The sequence below is a fragment of the Macrobrachium rosenbergii genome, chromosome 1 (assembly GCF_040412425.1).
Source record: "Macrobrachium rosenbergii isolate ZJJX-2024 chromosome 1, ASM4041242v1, whole genome shotgun sequence".
NCBI lineage: Eukaryota > Metazoa > Arthropoda > Malacostraca > Decapoda > Palaemonidae > Macrobrachium > Macrobrachium rosenbergii.
In genome coordinates this window covers 7,971,214-7,993,818 of record NC_089741.1, presented here as the reverse complement: position 1 = coordinate 7,993,818, position 22,605 = coordinate 7,971,214, and the positions used below count along the sequence as shown (strand labels likewise).

General features: G+C 42.7%; 1 protein-coding gene across 1 annotated transcript in view; it reads left to right on the top strand.

Moving 5' to 3' along the window:
- LOC136853850 (protein MIS12 homolog) overlaps positions 1-22,099 on the top strand; it is a 337,410-nt gene extending 315,311 nt beyond the window's left edge. The window contains exon 5 of the mRNA XM_067130154.1: positions 20,944-22,099. Within this exon, the coding sequence (XP_066986255.1) occupies positions 20,944-21,207 (264 nt within the window). The 3' untranslated portion in view covers positions 21,208-22,099. The remainder of the gene's footprint in view (positions 1-20,943) is intronic.
- Positions 22,100-22,605: the final 506 nt, after the last annotated feature.

Below are 22,605 nucleotides of genomic sequence, written 5' to 3'. Positions count from 1 at the left end.
GACCCCCCGGATTCGTGTTCTCACGATTCGCGGACTCGCGTATTCATGGATTTCTCTTTGGAACGTATCTACCCATTATTTGCGGAAAATTTGCCCATTCGAGGTATTTGTCACTGAGAAATATTCACTAAATACTGTATTTTCATCTCATTTTCATCACTAAGTGCACTTTTTGTGATAAAACTATTAAAACACTCGGGTAATGCTTGAGTTACGTTAATTCACCTTACGATAATTCGATTTTGCAATGGGGTAAGCAATTAATACCGATACCACAATAGTATTTGTAAAATATTTTTAAATTTCGCACGGGCGCAGCCAGCAGTATAATCAGGCAGTGAGAGAGACCAAATTACAATAGACAACTTTTCCTCCATCTCTTTATCCCATCTTTTAGTTAAAAAAGCAAAAGAGAATGGTAAAAGTATTGTCAGTAACGTTATACTCTTGCGTAAATGCGTACAGCCATAAACAACCGACCAAGAAACTGTTGTTTTGCTTGTAACCGAATCGGATAACAACAGCCGTTTACCTGGTATATCAACCTTCGTATGGTAATAAACAATTACTCTATGTTATGGCACAAATGACGTTAAGTAGAATAGGACTGATATATTTTTACATTATACCCGTATTTGATATGGATAAAAGATCGGCAAGGAAATATACTGCTAAATTTATGCTGCAAGTTGTAACTGAAGCTGAGAAAACAATGTTCAAGCTGCTAATGACTATACTGTAAATTATCGTGCATCGGCAACATGGATGAAACTCGATTGTAATTAAATGGGAGAGAAAGTATTTTAATCAAAATTACTGGTCATGAAAGAACACATTACTGTTATTTTTATGCCAATAAATGTTAAATACATAAAGCTTGTATTATGATGAAATCAAGTGAAAATAGCGAACGGAATCTCGAATTTTTTTTACACAAAACAAACGCCCCCAACAGCCATCATCATCTACTAACGAAAATAATAGATAAATTAATTTCACAACGAGATGTATTTTAGCTATATTTCAACTTAAAACACTTCGTATAACGAAAAATAACCTTGCCCCATATAAATAAAGTATCTAGAGTTACATTTATGCTACCTAGAAGCAAGAAAAAAGCTGTGAACTGAATTAAACATGGCAAAATAAATGCCACTTAAACATTTCCAAATCAAAACGTTGATCGCTATGATCGCAATTTATAATACAAAAGCAACATAAGAATATATACAGTATTATTGGATAAAAGTGAATTAAGGCATAACATTTTAAAAGATCCATGGAAAAGATGCATATTTGTTATGTTGATGTTTGTATATGATATGTGAATATAGAGGAGAGTATAATGTAGGCTACACTACCATGTATGTAAACAATATACCATAGTGTAGGCTAAGCTAATTCTTGTTTGTTATTCAGTTTCTCTTTGTATTGAATTATCATAAGTCACTTTGCATGAACCTCAAGAATTAGCTGATATTAATAATTACTATACCGTGTATGTAAAGAGTACATTTTATAGTGTAGGCTAGGCTACCATATATGTACACATGGTGCCGAATACCCTAGTGTAGGCTAAGCTATGTTTGAGATACATTCTGGTATTTCTTACGTTTTTTTCAACAAACGATTTTTTTTTTTTTTTTTACCCCATCATAAGCAGATAATACCTGTATAAGCATTTTTAGTTTGTTTTGTGTGTGTTTGAACTATCAAAATAGGCAGTTGTAAGAGTTTTTAGAAGGGTTCTAATTATTCGCCGGTTTTAGCTATTCACAGGGGGGTGTGGTATGCATCCCCCATGAATATGGGGTGTTTACTGTATCTCGAAAAAGAAGGTAAGTATACCTTAGTTTTACCAGACCACTGAGCTGATTAACAGGTCTCCTAGGGCCGGCCCGAAGGATTAGACTTATTTTACGTGGCTAAGAACCAGTTGGTTACTTAGCAACGGGACCTACAGCTTATTGTGGAACCCGAACCACATTATAGCGAGAATTGAATTTATATAACCAGAAATAAATTCCTCTAACTCTTCATTAACCGGTCGGAGACTCGAACTCGGGCCTAGCGAGTGCTAGCCCTCAACTCTACCGACTCACCCAACGAAGAGCTTTACTGTATCTCGAATATAGCTTAGCCTGCATCAGGGTATTTAGTACCATGTATACATATATGGTAGCCCAGCCTACACTATAAAGTATACTCTATACATACACGGTATAGTAATTATTAATATCAGCTAATTCTGGAGGTTCACGCAGAGTTACTTACGATACTCAATACAAAGAGAAAGTGAATAACAAACAAGAATTAGCTTAGCCCAAACTATGGTATATTGTACAGTAAACAACCCGTATTCGCGGTCTCACGATTCGCGGACTCATGCCTCCTTAATGAGAGACTGCTGTGATGTAGTCACATGGCTCCAGCATAGAATATTCTTTCTCATGCTGTAGATTTGCGACGGGCAAGGGGCCTCTCGAACGAGGGGAGATCATTCCCCCCGTTTGACTTTAAATGTCTCTCTGTCCTCTTTTTCTTCTACTCCTCCAGCTTATTTTTCAGCTCTCTTCCATCTCCCTATCCACCCACTATGACTACCGCTTCTATTTATTTATTTTTTTTTTTTTCCCAACTCTTTGGCTTACATTGTGTGGATATTTCCACCTTCATTAAATTTCCTGTCTGTGTGAAAGGAAAGGGCATCATACCTTGGATTGGGGTTCACGTTCGAAGCTAAATGTGGGAACTGTGATTGGGAGCGTCACCCAATCCGATGATGTTTGGACCTGAAGGGTGTTAGTATATCATATTGACACCCTGAAGGCGGAACTATCCCTGAGATCAACCCATGGATTCCAGGGGTGCGCTGTTATTAGGGGTAGGGCTCCCGGCATATATTCTGGTATGCCCACCAACCTAGTCAGAGTGGGGATGATTGTATTCTATTAACCCTTAAACGCCGACTGGACGTATCGTAAGTCGACTAAAATTGTCTGTCAGGTGACGAGTGGACGTACCGTACGTCGACTATAAAAAATTTCAACCTTCAGTCAACTTTGACTCGACCGAAATGGTCGAAAAACGCTATTGTAAGCTAAAACTCTTACATTCTAGTAATATTCAATCATTTACCTTCATTTTGCAACAAATTGGAAGTCTCTAGCACAATATTTCGATTTATGGTGAATTTTTAAAAAAAACTTTTTCCTTACGTCCACGTGCGGTAACTGCCGAAAATTTCAGAAATTCTTTCGTCATTTTGTCGTAATTTTTGCACCATTTTATATTAGCCGTTACATAAAGTTTTATATATGAAAATGTGTGCAATTTCATGTAAAATACAACAAAAAACAACCCCTGGTTGTAGCTTTTATCAGTTTTGAAATATTTTCATATAAATCACGATAAGTGGCAAAATTTCAACCTTCGGTCAACTTTGACTCGACCGAAATGGTCGAAAAACGCAATTGTAAGCTAAAACTCTTACATTGTAGTAATATTCAATCATTTACCTTCATTTTGCAACAAATTGGAAGTCTCTAGCACAATATTTCGATTTATGGTGAATTTTTTAAAAAACTTTTTCCTTACGTCCCCTCGCAATAACTCGGCCGAACATCTCAGAAATTCTTTCGTCACTTTGTCGTAATGTTTGCACCGTTTTATATTAGCCGTTACATAAAGTTTTATATATGAAAATGTGTGCAATTTCATGTAGAATACAACAAAAAACAACCCATGGTTGTAGCTTTTATCAGTTTTGAAATATTTTCATATAAATCACGATAAGTGCCAAAATTTCAACCTTCGCTTAACTTTGACTCGACCGAAATGGTCGAAAAACGCAATTGTAAGCTAAAACTCTTACATTGTAGTAATATTCAATCATTTACCTTCATTTTGCAACAAATTGGAAGTCTCTAGCACAATATTTCAATTTATGGTGAATTTAAAAAAAAAAAAACTTTTTCCTTACGTCTGCGCGTGGTAACTCGGCCGAACATCTCAGAAATTCTTTCGTCACTTTGTCGTAATGTTTGCACCGTTTTATATTAGTCGTTACATAAAGTTTTATATATGAAAATGTGCCACACAAAATATTAAATACTCAGAGAGAAACTTAAATACCTGTTCTGAATTACTTTTGTTTTTGTCCATATCAATTTTAGTTTATGCTGTAGAGGGGGAGGGCTCTAATTTTGAAACACACACACATATGTATATATATATATATATATATATATATATATATATATATATATATATATATATAGGGTGTTTTGAAATTAGAGCCCCTCTTAGTCCTGGGGCTTCAGATAATTTAGATTTCTGAATAAGGTGATTTTGGATAATCAAGGGATTACTGCAATAATATAGTAATAATAATAAGCTGATTGACTCAGTTGCCTGGCATTTTCCAGACTGGTGAGAAATAGTTTGTTTATTCTTTTAACAGGGGTCAGGATACAGGTAAAAAAAAGATATTAGTATGCACTAAATTAAAAATGCCTTTTAAGGTTTCCCTAAGTTGATGAATACAAACTTGATACTGTATTGTGAATGTCATCTTCCCAAATCATAGTGATATTTTTGTCTCCACACTTTAGCAGTGATTTGTGAGTTATGAGAGACTGGGCTTCTCTATGACACACTGTTTACAGTTTGTACGTCGACTAAAATTGTCTGTTGGGTGCCGAGTGGACGTACGGTACGTCAACTACAAAAGGTTTTTTTAAATATTCGCAGAAAAATAGTTATAGGCCTAGTTTGCGAAAGATTTTAAATCACGCGCCTTGAGGGATGCTGGGAGTTCACGGATCACGCTGTTGATTTGTTTACAAGCGTTACCCAGCCATGCATGCGCCAATTTCTTTCTTCTCACACTACAGAGCATCAGCGACGCATCCCAGAAATTCTTTCGTCACTTTGTCGTAATTTTTGCACTGTTTTATATTAGCCGCTACATGAAGTTTTATATATGAAAATGTGCGCAATTTCATGTAGAATACAACAAAAAATAAGTCATGGTTGTAGCTTTTATAAGTTTTGAAATATTTTCATATAAATCACGATAAGTGCCAAAATTTCAACTTTCGGTCAACTTTGACTCGACCGAAATGGTCGAAAAACGCAATTGTAAGCTAAAACTCTTACATTGTAGTAATATTCAATCATTTACCTTAATTTTGCAACAAATTGGAAGTCTCTAGCACAATATTTCGATTTATGGTGAATTTTTGAAAAAAACTTTTTCCTTACGTCCGCGCAGTAACTCTGCCGAACATCTCAGAAATTCTTTCGTCACTTTGTCGTAATGTTTGCACCATTTTATATTAGCCGTTACAGAAAGTTTTATATATGAAAATGTGCACAATTTCATGTGGAATACAACACAAAATAACTCATGGTTGTAGGTTTTATCAGTTTTGAAATATTTTCATATAAATCACAATAAGTGCCAGATTTCAACCTTCGGTCAACTTTGACCCGACCGAAATGGTCAAAAAACGCAATTGTAAGCTAAAGCTATTACATTCTAGTAACATTCAAACATTTAACTTCATTTTGCAACAAACCGGAAGTCTCTAGCACAATATTTCGATTTATGGTGAATTTTTGAAAAAAACTTTTTCCTTACCTCCCTGCGTGGTAACGGCTGAAAATACCGTTTTATATTAGGCCTTACATAAAGTGTTATACATGAAAATGTGCGCAGTATCATGTAGAATACAACAAAAAATAACTCATGGTTGTAGCTTTTATCAGTTTTGAAATATTTTCATATAAATCACAATAAATAGAAAAAGTTAGACCTTCGGTCAACTTTAACTCAACCGAAATTGTCGAAAAATGCAATTGTAAGCTAAAACTCTTACACTCTAGTAATATTCAATCAATTACCTTCATTTTGCAACAAATGGGAAGTCTCTAGCACAATATTTCGATTTATGGTGAATTTTAGATAAAAACTTGTTTTTACGTCCGCAATGGCATTTAATTCATGCATCATTTTGTGATAATATTTTCTCTGTGTTACTTTGATCGTTTTACAATTTTTATATACCAAAATCATCGCAATTTAATGTACAATACAACGAAAAAAATAACTTATTAGCTTTAACCGTTTTGCTCAAAGCGCGATTTGTATACGAAATTTGCATATGAAATTTTTTTTTTGCGCTGTCATATATTCCAATATTTATATATGATAATGATACTTTTTTCATTTCTGATGGTTGCATACTAAACTTCAGGCAGTGACAAAAAAAGCAGCCAAAAATGAACTCTTAATCTTAAAAACTAAGCGTGCTGTGATTTTTTGAAAAAAACTTTTTTTCCGCTTCGGCGCTAACTCCCGAACACCGCCGGCATACGACAGACACTTTTGTAAATAGAGGCTCGACGTTTAAGGGATATAGTAACAAGTTTGAACTCATCAACTTGAGGAAACTTTACAAGGCATTTTTAATTTTGTGCATACTAATATCTTTCTTTTTACCTGTATCCTGACACCTGTTAAAAGTATAAACAAACTGTGAGAGAGGTGCGAAATAATGAGCAGGAAAACAAGTACTGTTAGTTTATTGATGAAGCGATCCGCTTATAAGGCAGCGTGCGGACGTCTGCGTATAACGCAGAGACCACCTGTACAAAGATTTACAGGTGACCTGAGGTCAAACTATTTCTCTACAAAAACAGGACAGGTACATACAGAAAACATAATGATTAACAATGTCTGGTCTGTTACAAAAATACTCTGTTACATATACATAATGCATGGTCACTTGAACTGACAATAAAATATACAATTCACAATAATGATATGTATTCGGCAGACCCAAGGTCGATTGTGAAGGCACTGCAGAAAACGGAATGTTCATTACAGAGAACACGTTGAGCGGGGACTTTACAATAACCCCCCCCCCCCAAGACGTAGGTAACGTCTGATCACAGCAGGTACCTGCTGGGGTGATGGAAGGAGCCCCACTTTCTTGATGTCAACTGGAGGGGGTGGTCGCCTTCCCCGGCGCCCTCTGGAGCAGTGTGTTGGGGTGCCTCCCTGTCTGGTTTCGGGGTTTTCCGGGGACTCCCATGACGTTTTCCTGCACATGGGGCTTGCCGGGGGGTTGCTACATCCTGCGGGAAGCTTTGGGAAGCGCCCTCGACGTCCTCCTCCAGGAATGCGGGCTTGAGGCAATCTATCGATATCCAGTCTTCCCTTCCGTGGACAGCTACCCGGAATGCCTTTTTGTCCCTTTCGAGCACAAGGAAAGGTCCTCTGTAGGGCCTGGTTAAGGGTGGCCACATGGCATCGTCCCTGACAAAGACTCGGGCAGCGAAGGACAGACCGGGAGGCATGAAGGGGGACGTCCTGTGGGTGTATGTCCTCTGGCAGGGGGCGAACTTCCCAACCCTATCACAGAGCCTCTGCGTTACTATGTCGTCCCTGTCTTCTGCGACGAGTTCCCCGGGACTACCAGGGTCTCCCCGTAGACTTTTTTTGCTGAGGAGGGGTTGCCGTTGGCTCTGGCGGCCGTTCTCAATCTGAGGACCCAGGGCAGCTGGTACTTCCAATTCTCAGAGGTGCAACGAGCCATGAGGGACGCCTTCAGGGACCTGTGGAACCTTTCCACCATTCCATTGGCTGCGGGGTTGTAGGCGGTGGTGCTGTGATGAGTGGTCCCCAGCAGGTGTGCCAGGGCGGTCCACAGCTCTGATAGGAAAGCGGGACCTCTGTCTGTCGTTTTGTGGTCTGGGACACCGAACTGACTGATCCAGCTGGAGAGGAGGGCTTCTGCGAGTGCACTGGAAGTGGCTTCTTCCATGGCGTAGCTTTGGGCCACCTGGTGGAGCGGTTGACAACTGTTAGAAGGTATCTTGCTCCTCCTGATGGGGGAAGAGGACCCGCCATGTCGACGTGGATGTTCCCGAAGCGTCTCTTTGGCTGGGGAAACTCGCCCACCCCAGACTCTGTGTGCCGCCCTACTTTGCTGGCCTGACACTCCATGTATTGCCTTGCCCAGGCTGTCGCGTCCTTCCATATGACGTGCCAGACGAACTTCTCCATCAGTAGCCTGGCTGTCGTCCTTCCGGAGGGGTGGGATAGGCCGTGGATGACGTCGAAGACCAGCCGACGTCAGAGGCGGGCACCAGGGGGCGAGGGCGTCCAGTGCTCATGTTGCTCAGCAGTGTTGACCCTCCAGGGCTGAGGGGCACGTCCTCCCACTTCAGTGACATGATGGCTGTGCAGTAGGCTGGGGTCTCTGGATTGGCAGCCTGTTCGCAGGCGAGGCCCTCGTAGTCGATCCCGATCCTCGAGAGGGCATTGGCTACTGGGTTCTTTCTGCCGGGGAGGTATTTGATGGTGCAGGTGAACTCCACGAGGTGCCGCTGCTGCCTAGAGGATCATGCGTCCCCCAGCTTCGTGAAGGCGTGGACCAGCGGCTAGTGGTCAGTCCAAATTGTGAAGGGCGTACCCTCCAGGAGTTCCCGGTTGAAGGTGCTGTAGCTGGACTCGGTGGGGCTGAGCTTCCTGCTGAAGAAGGCGATGGGCTGAGGGGTCCCACTAATGACTTGTTCCAGGCGACGTTGCTAGCGCCCGTCATCAGCTGGAGGGGAGCACTGGGGTCCTGGTGGGCCAAAGATGTTACCTTGGCGAGGGCGGCCTTCGTCAGGAAGAAAGCCTTCTGCTGGTCGGGGCTTACACTAAGGTCTTTGGACGACCCTTGAGGACCTGCGTCAGGGGGGCTATGGTGTGTCTGATCCCCGGGATGAATCTCCTGTAGTAGTTGACCATTCCAAGGAATTCCTGTACGGTCCTGGTGGAGGTAGGGGTGGAGAACTTCCCGACAGCCTTGACCTTCGACGACATTGGGCGGACGCCCCCTGGGGATATCTCGTGGCCCAGGAATTCCACCTTCTCGACGCCGAAGGTGCACTTGTCGAACCTGAAGACAAGGCCACTCTCCTGCAGGCGCTGCAGGACCTTCCAGATGTGCCATAGGTGTTCCTTCTGGGATCTGGAAAAAATTAGGACATCATTGACATAGCAGATGCAGAAGTCCAGGTCCCCCAGGATGCTGTCCATCAGCCTCTGGAAGGTCGCGCCCACGTTCCTCAGGCTGAAGGTGGAGAAGGCGAAGATGTAGGACCCAAAAGGCGTGACGATGGCGGTTTTGGGGATGTCTTCTGGCGCTACTGGTACCTGAAAATATGATTTTAAGAGATCTAACTTTGAGAATATTTTGGCCCTGTGGAAGGAGGCCATTAGGTCCTGCATGTTTGGTAGAGGGTAGTGGTTATGTTCTGTAGCGAGGTTGAGCCGCTTGTAGTCGCCGCAGGGCCTCCAGGTGCCGTCCACTTTCTGCACCATGTGAAGGGGGAGGCCCACAGGCTGGGAGCCTTTCTGCATATGCCCGTCTTTCCATCTCAGCAAAGGCCTTCTTGGCCTCCTGAAGGCGCTGTGGGGGAAGTGGTCGGAACTTCGTGTGCGTTGGGGCCCCTTTGTTTTGATGTGATGATATATCCCATGTTTGGCAGGAGCCCTGGGCGCCTGGCGAAGCTCGGGTTTGAAAACTTCTGGGAATTCCTTCAGGAGGGAACCGTACTGGCGGGGCATGATGGAACAGATGGCGGGCTCCCTGGGGCCCAGCAACAAGGACAGCGACTAGCAGGATTTGGTGTCCAGCAGGCATTTGCAGCTGACGTCGACTGCCAGTCCGAAGTGGGCGAGGAAGTCTGCACACAGGAGCGGGGTCCTAACGTCCGCGACGATGAATTTCCACCTGTACCTTTGGCCAAGGGTGGAGATCGACAGGAGCTTGGTGCCATAGGAGAGGATGGGGGACCCGTTGGCGGCTGTCAGGGAGGCAGTTGGGTCCAGCAGATGTCTGTGGTCCTCTCTGGAAGACGGGAACACTGACCGCATGGCTCCAGTGTCGATCAACATCATCCTGCCGGAGATGGTGTCGCGGACATAAAAGCTTACTGGTGCGGGGCCCCTGGGTGTTTCAGTAGCTGCTGCCATGGCGGCCTGTGTGGGTGGCCGCCGCCTCCCCTGTTTTTTGGAGGAAAGAAAAGGCAGGGGGCTTCACATTTCTGGGCAGCTTTCCTGAACCTCTGGTGGTAATAGCAAAGCCCCGGCCTCTCCTCCTTCTGCTGGTGGGATGGCTTCCTCTGGGCAACGACATTGACACTGTCCATGGTGGGGTCCTCCGGCTGGAGGCAGTTGATGGGGTGTGCGGGTGTGGACACCCGCTTTGCTGCTTTCCTGGAGTCCGTCAGCTGCTGCGCCACCCTGATCAGGTCCTCGACCGGCAGGGTATATGCCTCTGTGATCTGCCCACGGACCTCTGGCAGTAGCTGACGCAGGAAGACCTCCCTCGACAGGCTGATTTCTTTGCGCCTGCCGCTGCTCTCAGTCTCGGGGAGGAGGAGGAGGTCCTGGAGGGCATGCCACGTTTCCAAGAGGTTTCCCTCCTGCCAGGGGTTGAGGGCGAGGGCGAGGTCGAGGGCGCAGGCAGCTCTCTCGGAGACTGGCAGGGAGTAGGTCTCAACGAGAGTGGCTTTTAACTCGTGGAAGGTGGCAGGGCTCGACGTCGTCATTAACCACAGGGCGATCTTGTACATCTCCTCCGGGAGGGCGTTGATGGCGATGTCTGCCTTCAACACCTCGTTGGTTAGGCCTGCTACCCTGTAGAACCAGGACGCTGTGTTTTGATGGGTGAATGGCAGCAGCCTTATGCTGAGGGCCGCCTTCGGTTGGTCCGTCAGGGGAGTCATCGCGCGACGTGCAGGTACCGACGTGGAGGAGCGCGCGGGAGGGGGTTGCACGAGGGAGGCGTCTGCCTCCGAGAAGTTTGCGGTAATTTGTATGTGGTTGGGAATGTCTGCTTCCATGCTCATTCCGCGCTCTCACTTAGAGTGTGAGGGAACACTCGCTCAATACACGCTTGGGAGCGTGCCGTGTGGGTCCGCTAATGATGCCGGTGACCTGCCGACGAGGGTTGGTAATGCCCGAAAGCTTTGTTAGAGCACCGTAGTTAGTCCTTTACGGGCATGGGTAAGGTTCATCGGGTCAAGACTTAGTTGCCGTTTGGTTCTGTTAACGGCTTCCGGGAACCACTCCAGGGGTCACCACTGTGAGAGAGGTGCGAAATAATGAGCAGGAAGACAAGTACTGCTAGTTTATTGATGAAGCGATCTGCTTATAAAGCGGCGTGCGGATGTCTGCATATAACGCAGAGACCGCGGGTACAAAGATTTGCAGGTGACCTGAGGTCAAACTATTTCTCTACAAAAACAGGACAGGTACATACAGAAAACACAATGATTAACAATGTCTGGTCTGTTACAAAAATACTCTGTTACATATACATAATGCATGGTCCTTTGAATAGACAATAAAATATACAATGCACAATAATGATAACAATATGTGTTCAGCCGACCCCCAGGTCGAATGTGAAGGCACCGCAGAAAACGGAATGTTCATTACAGAGAACACGTTGAGCGGGGACTTTACAAAACCATTTCTCACCAGTCTGGAAAATGCCAGACAACTGAGTCAATCAGCTTATTATTATTATTTTATTACAATATTATTGCAGTAATCTCTTGATTATCCAAAATCACCTTATTCAGAAATCTAAATTATCTGAAGCCCCAGGACTAAAGATATATACATATATATGATATACAGGCGGTCCCCGGTTTACGACGGGGGTTCCGTTCTTGCGCCGCGTCGTAACCCGAAAATCGTCGTAAGCCGGAACATCGTCGAAAATCGTCAAAAATCATAAGAAAACCTTACTTTTAATGCTCTGGGTGCATTGAAAACGATGTAAACTGCATTATTATTGAGTTTTACATCAAAAAACCCTTCAAATTATGATTATTCTGCCATTTTGGGGCCATATTTCTTCCGTTGGATTGGCGTTTTAACGTCGTAACCCCGAACATGCGCAAGTAAGCCAGGAAATAATTTCTGATGAATATATTTGAAAAGCGTCAGTAACCTCGAACGTCGTAAGCCGGAACCGTCGTAAACCGGGGACTGCCTGTACTTGTATATAAATTTCATAAAAATTTTTAAAAATGGTCTCTGATGGTTGGCAATGCTGGGTGGGTCTAGAGAAATGTTAACACTGCTTGTACTCACAAAAAAAGCTGAGAAGGAGTTTTGGTGGATGTGGGAAGCCAGGATTTTGAGGGGGCAGGCGTTTGGAAGGCTGGGTGCAATGGGAGTGTGGTAGGCAACACTGTCCTGGGAGAGAGAAGAGGTGATGCTGATCACAGGAATAAGCACACAGAAAAAGTGTGGCGGAATTCAAACCCACAAACAAAACAACAAACAACACTCACCCTGATCTTCGGTTGCTGGAGATGGATAAAGGCCGCCGTAACAACCACAACCGCAAACAACCACAAACACAACAAGGAAATACAAAAAAAAACGGAACACACACACAAATAAACAGCACACCAACAAGAAGACCAACAACTCCCAGAAAAGCATACGACAAAAACTGTCCCACACAAGAACCACTGACCGGCACTAGCTCTGACTAAAGACTCCCAAAAAAACTGAAAAATCCTTCACATATTCCACAGACAGACAGCGCCGTAAACAAACTAACGACCTCATCCCTCTTCCAACAACCGAAGCACTCACTTACGACAATTACACTCTCTCTCTCTCTCTCTCTCTCTCTCTCTCTCTCTCTCTCTCTCTCTCTCTCTCTCTCAAAACATTGGGAAATGCTAAATAAAAACAAATTTATTCATCCTCTATATTTCTCCCCCTTTTAGCATTTCCCAACCAACACCTTTCACACCTCTTTCAAATCGCCACGCAACACCCACGGATGCTCACTAGCAGGTCCTCTAGATCGCGTTCGGGCACGCAATCATTCTCTCAGAATCACTCTCTCTTCTAGCAACATTCAAACTCACATCATCTCCTCCATTCTCTCTCAGATTCACGCTATCTTCTTCACTATTACCACTCTCAATTTCATCCACAATCTCATCTATACCCTCTAACTCGTTCCCAAATACCTCCCCAATTCTTCAACTAACCCATCCCATTCGCTCATTGACCTTTCCAATTCTTGCAACGATTCATTCATGCTTTCAATCACTCGTCTATCACTGCTACGCTCTCTTACTCTTACACTTTCGCTCACCTCCAACCGCTCACCAACCCCTACACGTTCAGTCAACTCAGTTATATCAAACCCGCATATGCTATACGTTCTATCCATACCATCCCATTCATCCGTATTACACGCTTTATCACTCATTTCCACTTTGGCACTCACACCCTATCACACAACTTACGACCATTCAGTTTACTTACGTTCTTCCCTTTCTTACGTTTTTTACCATACTCTACCAAAACAAATTGCTGATCCTCCATACACAAGCTCTCATGCATACTTGGTTCACCCACATTCGATTTCAACCATTTATACACCCCATTCTCTCTCACATATTCCGGTACATCCTTCCATCTATAACTGGTTGTGATGCGCTCGCATTTTCTCACACTACCATCTACACATACTTCCCTACAACAAAACTAAGCCCACTAGGACCAACTTCCAACACCTCATACGGACCCTCAAATTTTTCACGCACTTTATTTACATTCAACCGCCCTTTCTCGATTACTTCTTTCAACACTTTCTCGCCCACCTTGTAACTTTCAAACCTTTCATGCGCCTTCTTCCATACCTCCCTATCATTCTCAGATAGACCCAATCTCGGTCTCACTATCTTTTCAAAATTTAACACATATTTACACGGAGACATACCAATACCCTTATGCACAGTGGCGTTGTATACCCACAACGCTCGCCTCAACGTTTACATCCCAATCATTATCACATTCACTCATCATACGTAATATCTCTGTCAACGTTCTCACCGTTCGTTCCGCCAATCCATTTGCACTGGGCATATACGGCGTAGAGTACACATGTTCTATGCCCCAATCACGCAACATTTGCTCAAACTCCCATCCAACAAATTCAGGCCCATTGTCACTCAACATTCGCGTCGGCTTGCACACGCACAGTGGCAACATCACTTGACCCACCATTCTCGCCACAGTCTCACTCTTTTTGTTCGAATCGCTACCGCATATGCAAACTTACTCAAATGATCTACCATTACAACCATTCCCACATGTCCTCTAGCAGTCACAGGCAACGACACACAATCAATCACAACCATCTCAAATAACTCTTTCATCTGCAATCGCAACACAGGTGGATTCGCATGCACACTTTGATACTTACCCTTCTGACAGTCCGCACACGTAATCGCTACATCCGCACAAATTTTACTCAATCCAGGCACATACAATCTCTCTCTCATACATTCCCATAATTTATTTTTCCCCAGATGCCCAAACCTATTATGCACCAATAAACACATACCCACGGCCGTCTTCCGAAAATACTGGCACATACACTTCCCCATCCCATATTCCTTCCTGATGCAAAAAATAAACTATACCTTTACATACAACAAATCTCTTAGCACTTCGCTTATACACTTCTAACTCAGACGGCCAACTTCCTACTCTTACACCCCCTAACACACACTCTCTTAACATATTTATTTTCATGCACTGATTTTGCATCTGCTTAATTTCCTCTTCACTCAACAAATCATTTTCACTCCTTGCAATATCTACCATACCTACAAAACTAGTTTTAGACACATCCCCTCCTTTAACCTTCGTTATTTCCTGCCGCCCTTTCCTAAAATTCCCCTCCCGACGTCCACACTTATATCATGCATTCTCATAAAATCAATTCCTAATAAAAAACATGTTGGCATATCATTCTCATCCATGACTACAAAATTATGTATTATTTCAAATCCCCCTAACTGAATTTTTAATTGTACCTCCTCCCATACTAACACACTCCCTTGTCCCAAACCATGTATCCTTACACTCGTTGATTTTCTTTTTATATCCCAATCGCACCTTTCCAATTCACTAACTACTGTACTACTCACTAACGACACTTGTGCTCCCGTGTCTACCAAACTACAATATTTATTCTGATCCACCACTACATTTGTTACTAATTTACCTTTCGCTTCATGCATACACGCTCTCACGGCTACATTCACCTGCTTAGCTTCCTCACAACCATCCTCATCGCATTCATCTTCAACGATATCCTCAACCCTACCCCTTATTCCCTCATTTTCCCCAAAATCACCTTTCTTAACCAGCCAGCTACAAGTATCCTTTCCACAGTGAACATTTAAAATCACATTTGTACCATTTTCATTCACCCTTCCTTTATACTCCACCGGCCTATTCCATCCAAAGAACAATCGTACTGTAATTTTAAACATTTCAGCCACTACCAACAACACTTTCACTAACTTTTCCTCCTCATCTAATTCCCTTCCTTCCTCGCGCTCCTCCTTCCGGCATCTCATTCATCACCTTTTCACGTAACTTCGTTCATGCTTGCAGGTACTCCGTCAATCAACCCATTTGTTTCCAAATTACTCAACCCCAAACAGACATTCCCACACTCGATTCTCCCCTACATACTGTTGCTTTACCACAAATCCTACAGGTACTTGGTCCGGGTCCCAGTCGCTCCTAACCTATCATCTCGTTTCAGTCCACATACGCGACATAGCATCCAAGGCAACAATATTCTGTCTACCTTGTACATACTCTACCTTAAAACTAAACTCATTCAAATCCTCTATCGTTCTCTTAATTCTAGCATTCACACTCTCCTTTTTAACCATATATACTAGCGGTCGATGGTCCGTCCAGTATCACAAAATCTACCCCATATAAAAATACTTTCAACGCTTTCACACAAAACCTTATTGCAGCCAATTCCTTTTCAATCACCGAATAATTCAACTCTGCCTTTCCAAACGCCTTGCTCACATACGCAATTACTCTCAATTGTTCTCCCCATTCGCCTTCTGCATTTGTACCAAGCATCCTCCCATACTATATTTACTTGCATCCGTATACAGTTCTAGTTTATTCGCATTCTCACTATAGTCCGGGAAAGCCAACGTCACGTCTCTTGCAGCCTCCTCTTTCAATCTCTCGAACGCTTCGATCATTTGCTCATCCCATTTCAATCTTACACAATTTCTCTTCCCCGTCCATTCAGTAAGTGGTTTCGATCCCTGAACAATCCTTTATAAACTTCCTTCCAAACTCAATTAAACCTAAAAATCCTTTCAACTCACGTTGCACGGTCCATGGACGTGGAAATTCCTTTACCTTATTCACGAACTTATCACTCTTCCTTACACCTCTTTCACTCACCATATGCCCTAGAATTCCACCTCCCCAGCCAACCAAGCACACTTTTCAAGTTTTACTTTTATTCCTACTTCTTCCAACCTTTCTAACACTCGTTCAAGCAGTTCCATATTCTCTTCTACAGTCTCACTCTGCAATCAAAATATCATCTATAAAAACAGTTACCTTCTTGCGATCAAACCCAGCCAGAACCACATTCATTGCCCTTTGGAAGGCAGCAGGCATTAGCCAGTCCGAAACTTAATCTCCGGAACTGGTAGTGGCAGGAACTACTAGAAAAGGCCGTAATATGCCTGCTCCCTTCCTCCAGAGGCATCTGGTAATAGCCCCTTACCAAATCTAATTTTGTAAACACTTTCATTCCATTCATCTTGTACACACAATCAGACACCACATTCATCGGGAATCGCTCTTTCACAGTTACTTCATTCACCTTCCGATAATCCACACACATTCGCAAACTTCCATCTGGCTTACGTACCGGTACAATGGGGCTATTCCAGGCCACTCCTTTCAATCACTCCCACCCTCTCAAGCTCCTCACACTGCTCCTCTATCTCACGATTGATAGACGGAGAAAAATGTCGGGGACGCTGATATATGGGGGTGTCGTCTTCCAGAACTATTTTAAATTCCGGAAGCTTCGATCCCCCAAAATCCTCGTCACCACGACTCAATGCCCCCTGCCTATCCCACAACATTCTCCTCAATCGTTCTCTTACGTTATCACTTACATTTTCATCTACCTTTACTCTTTCTTTCAACTCCTCATACGTCCAATCTTTAGCTCCTTTCAAATCACCTGTCATCACCTGCCGTACCTTCATGTACCTCTCATCATCCACATTCACCAATTCCAACGTAATATTCCCACGCAATCTCCCTCACATATTCCTCGGACTCGCTTCTTCCTGACACTCGGCAATGACGTTATATATACCCTCGGATCTCCCATGTTCAAAACCCCATCATATACACACACATTTGCCCTGACTAATTTATTTATATCTATTCCCTCAACCACATACTCACACCTATCATTGTTGGCTATCCCGAGGCTATCCGCCATGCCACTTTCACACTCACAACTTCTCCAATCTCATGTGGCACTTTTACCCTCTCTGTCGCAATTACAGGCATTCTCTTCCACAATTTTTGCTCAACCCTACCATCCTTCCCCAAATACAATTCCCCAACCACATCCCCTTTCATACGTAATTCAATTACATTCATACTAGGACGGACCACCATCCCGCATTTTTTCAAAAACTCACATCCCAATAAAATATCATATTTATCATTCGTACTCTCAATCACACAAAAATCACTTTCATCCATCACTACACCCCCAATTTCTAACCGTTCACACACTCTTCCAACCACTGCTACCCCTAAATTTCCAATCCCTCTTACTTCCCCCTGACAGTTCCTAATCTCACACGTATTCCTCAATTTCTCACATCCATTCTTAAATATGACATTCATACTACACCCGGTATCTACTAAGGCAATCAATCTTACTCCTTACAACACACTCGCACACTCATGCACTCGTCAGTCTTTCCAGCAAAACCTCCCTCATGCAACAACCCTCACGTACATGCATCACACGCACCGCTTGCATCCTGGAGGATCCACCCATTTGAACCCCTTCACACTCAGTTTCCCAATTCGCTGTCACAGTCACCCTCTTTCGTCTACATACACTTGATACATGCCCTTCCATTCCACATTCGTCACACTTCGCTCTCGGTTCTGAACACATTCTCGCATAATGCCCATTCTTACCACAGTTGCCACATATTACATTCACTGGTACCCCTACAACCATTAGCAATATGACCCACCTGTCCGCACCTGTAGCATTTAACCCCTATCTTTCGTACACTCCCTTACCAAATGTCCCGATTGCCCACACCAAACACGCTCCTAAAGCCCACCTACACTCATTCTTTGTATGTCCTTCCTTTCCACATCTAAAACACTTCGCTCGACTTCCACTCACCGACCTTCCCTTTGTACACTACTATCCCTAACCCGTCCAACCCGTTGTTCCCTTACAAACCCATCATTCATCCTCCTGGCACCTCCACATTACTTGCTCTTACACTCCTATCTATTACACTATCGGCCATTCTCATTGGGCCCCTCAGCACTGCATCCCTAAAGCTTCCGAACTCTGGTACCCTCTCATCTACCCCAGCCCTTACACTTACACTTCTGCTCTCTTTTATAACCCTGTCAAGCTCATAATCTTCTACAATTTCCAAAATTTCTCCCCAAGTCAACCTTTCATTCGTCCATCTTTTCTTCTCCTTCCGCTTCAAGTTCACAAATTCTCTAACTCCATCTGGCACTGTCCCTAACAACTTCCGTACTAACTTCTTACATTCATCTATCCCATCATCCCCAAACTTCTTCCTTGCCAACGTCTCCAACCTACAAGCATACAGTGACAAGGTTTCCCAGCTTTCATTCTTGCCTCATCAAATTCATTCTTCCTCTTATACTTAACACTCGCTTTCATACGCCCGCTTGCTCAACTAGTCTAGCTTTCACCTTGTCATACTCAACATCCCCACACTCATAATAACCCTATACATATCAAGTAAAAACCCAGTCAAATACTCTCCTAATTCTCGTGCCCACACTCTCTTACTTTCCCCATACTTGTCCTGACAAAACCTTTCATACTCCCTAAAGAAATCATGCACATCCCTACTTCCATACTCATTATACTTTTCACACCGGGGGTACCTCCCTCACATACATAGCCTTTCTCACTTCTTTCTCACTTTCACTCTCACTTTCGCTACTTTCACTCTGTCCTTTCATACCCTCTTCTGAATACAAAGAGTCCACTTCGCACTTACATTCATCTTACTCATTACACTCTTCTTCCCCCTCTTTTTATCCACTTTTATCCACTCGCCTCCATCCACCTCACTATCACTACTGCCTTCACCCTCTCCCTTCTTTCTGGCCTTTCCCACTTCCTTACCCTTCTTACCAGTTTCCTTTCCCTTTCCCTTTTTCCCTTTTTCTTCCCCTGACTTATCCTTTACTTTCCCTCTGTTCCTTCCCTTGCTTTTCATTCCCTTCTTTTCCTTACCCTGCCTTTCATTCCCTCGTTTCTTACTTCCTATTCCCATATCACTTTCATCACTTACGCTTCCATTCACTTCTTCCTCCTTTTCTTTCTCTCTTGCCCCTTCACACGTTCCAGAGAACCAGCCTCCAACAGCCCCTTGTCCAAAAACACCCTTGAACATACCTTTCATCATTTCTTCCACACTTTTCATCATTCCCTCCAACTTTTTATCCATCCTCTCTTCCATTCTCTCTTCTGACTCTTTCATCTCCCCTTTCATTTCTTCTTTTGCACTTCTTAGCATTCCTCCCATCTCCTCCAACTGACTCCTCAACTCCTCATTCTCACTCCTCAGCCTCCCATTCTCCTCCTCCAGCCTGCCCTGGAGTTCCCTAGCCACTCGGAGTTCCTCTCTCAGTTTCTCTATCTCACTCATCCTGACCTCTTACTCTCACTCGACCCACCACAAACAATCCTAACGGCTATTTTACAACAGCCCCACGTTGGGCGCCAAATTTATGTGGCGGAATTCAAACCCACAAACAAAACAACAAACAACACTCACCCTGATCTTCGGTTGCTGGAGATGGATAAAGGCCGCCGTAACAACCACAACCGCAAACAACCACAAACAACCACAAACACAACAAGGAAATACAAAAAAAAACGGAACACACACACAAATAAACAGCACACCAACAAGAAGACCAACAACTCCCAGAAAAGCATACGACAAAAACTGTCCCACACAAGAACCACTGACCGGCACTAGCTCTGACTAAAGACTCCCAAAAAACTGAAAAATCCTTCACATATTCCACAGACAGACAGCGCCGTAAACAAACTAACGACCTCATCCCTCTTCCAACAACCGAAGCACTCACTTACGACAATTACACACACACACACACACACACACACACACACACACACTCTCTCTCTCTCTCTCTCTCTCTCTCTCTCTCTCTCTCTCTCTCTCTCTCTCTCTCTCTCTCTCTCTCTCTCTCTCTCTCACAAAACGTTGGGAAATGCTAAATAAAAACAAATTTATTCATCCCTCTATAAAAGGGTCACTAGGGTGCTTACAGTTGTTGGTTTGGAATTAAGATTCAGAGCATGGTCTGTCTGCTAAGCCAGCAAATATAAGACTAGTAAAGTATTAGGTCTATTATACAAAGCATAAATTTAGTGAAAAAATCTTACTAACCACTGTTTAACAGTAGTGTTACCCTCAAGAAGGATGGAGTTACATAACTTGTTTTTTTTTTTTGTATATTTGTTAGAAATTTGTTTTTTGAGTTGCCTACTTCGTGCTTGTATAGGCTACCTGGAAGCAGCCTCTTGCCGTAAAACATGTGATTAGCATAAAGATTTAGCCCATTGATACTTTCCTCTTTCTCACTTTGTCCAGAAGCAAAAGCATATATAAAACTAGTTTGTTTTCTGTGAATTATTAAATAGTTTTAGAAAATAAATTCAAATATATTTCTTATAATATCCATATTAATGATTACAGGAAAAATATATGCAAGCTCGGTATCAAGAAGAGCTCCAAGAGATCAACGAGGTACTTGAACAGCAGCAAAAGCTCAAAAATAGTGTTTTAAGTTGTCCACAAATTAAGTGTGCTGAGGATCTTAAGCAGAACTTGCTCTTTATCCAGGCCAATGAAGCAGACATAAAACTTGCCAATGATAAAGCCAAAGAGGTATTCATAAACATTTCTCAGATAAGGATTCCAGGCCCAACAAAATTACTCTCTAAGGGGATTATTGAGTAATTTATAAATTTCATTCCTTGGCCTTGTATATGAATGAGTTTTAGTACAAGGGGTCCCTGACTTAAAATCCATAAACCAGGAATGAGCATGACGAGAAATTCTTGAATTTAGAAGAAACTCTAAGAAACAGTTGTCAGACAGTGAGCTTTAGTATTTAAGTTGCAGAATGTAATAAAATTTGACAATTCTGTATTTTTCTAATGTTGCATGTATATTACATAATATTTTATGGTAGTTTGTAAACTGTAATTTCAGGAGTGTAATCTTCTTTCTGACTGAATGGTACCTGTATGTAGTACTGTACTGTATAATTTTTTTTCATTTTGTAAAATGTTAATTCCACCTTCCTTTTGTAGCTGCACAAATTATATTCTTATACATATTTGTGCTGTGTTTTCATAACAAGATGTTAACTTTGCTGATAGTGATTTTAAATGTTGCTCTTATTAATTCAGCCCACTAAGAAAAAGTATATTAAGAAAAAAATTGCAAGGCAGTGAACTTTCAATTGTTATTTATTTAGATGTAACAACAAGATAACTAATTTTTTTTTCTATCATTGTCTGTATACAGTATTACATGATGTATGGGTAGGAAGGAAAATAAATTTGTGATCTAATGGGTTCTGAAATTTTTAATGTAACTGGTTACTACTTGTATGTAGCACTTGATCATTCTTTCTTAGTTTAATGATGTTAATCCCATTGTCTTATTGGGAGCTGGTTGATCAGATTGTATTCTGACACATCTTTGTGCTGCTATTTCTTAGTAAGATGTAGATGTTAACTTGGCAGTTAGTGTTTATTCAGTAATTTTTTATTATTCAGTGAAGTGTGTCATCTTTGACTTGTATTACCTATTTCTTTATAGCAAATACAACTTGAAAAAAATATTACCGACTTTTTATAGCTTTGTTGCTGTTTGTCCTTAACCCTCTCCGGTCTCAAGGTCTTCTGGGAGAAGCCGTCCGTCTCTCTCGTACTAGGTATTGAGGGCTTCTCATAGAAGCCCGCCCCAAAACCGTACATATCTTTGTAATAACTTGATATAGTGTCCCCTAAACTTATCCGATCCATAACCTGTTTTCTCTATTTGACCTCTGTAAATTAAAGAAATCTTTTCTCACCCCCATTAATTCAAAATGTACACCCTGAAAATATTATTCCAAGCTACGCCAAAGAGCTGGGTTCTTTCTGGCGAGAATCACTCATTTCTCCCACGTCTTTTCCAGGTGAAAGTTGCCTCTCGCTAGTTACTGGCTTTGTTTCCACTCCCGTGTTTGTAACGCTGTCACCAAGTTGCTGTACATCCCAAAATTTTATAAATAAGTAATTGGTGCTGTTCTCTCAGATTCGATATCTCATTTTTCTGATTCTAAAGAACAAAGTTTGCACTGTA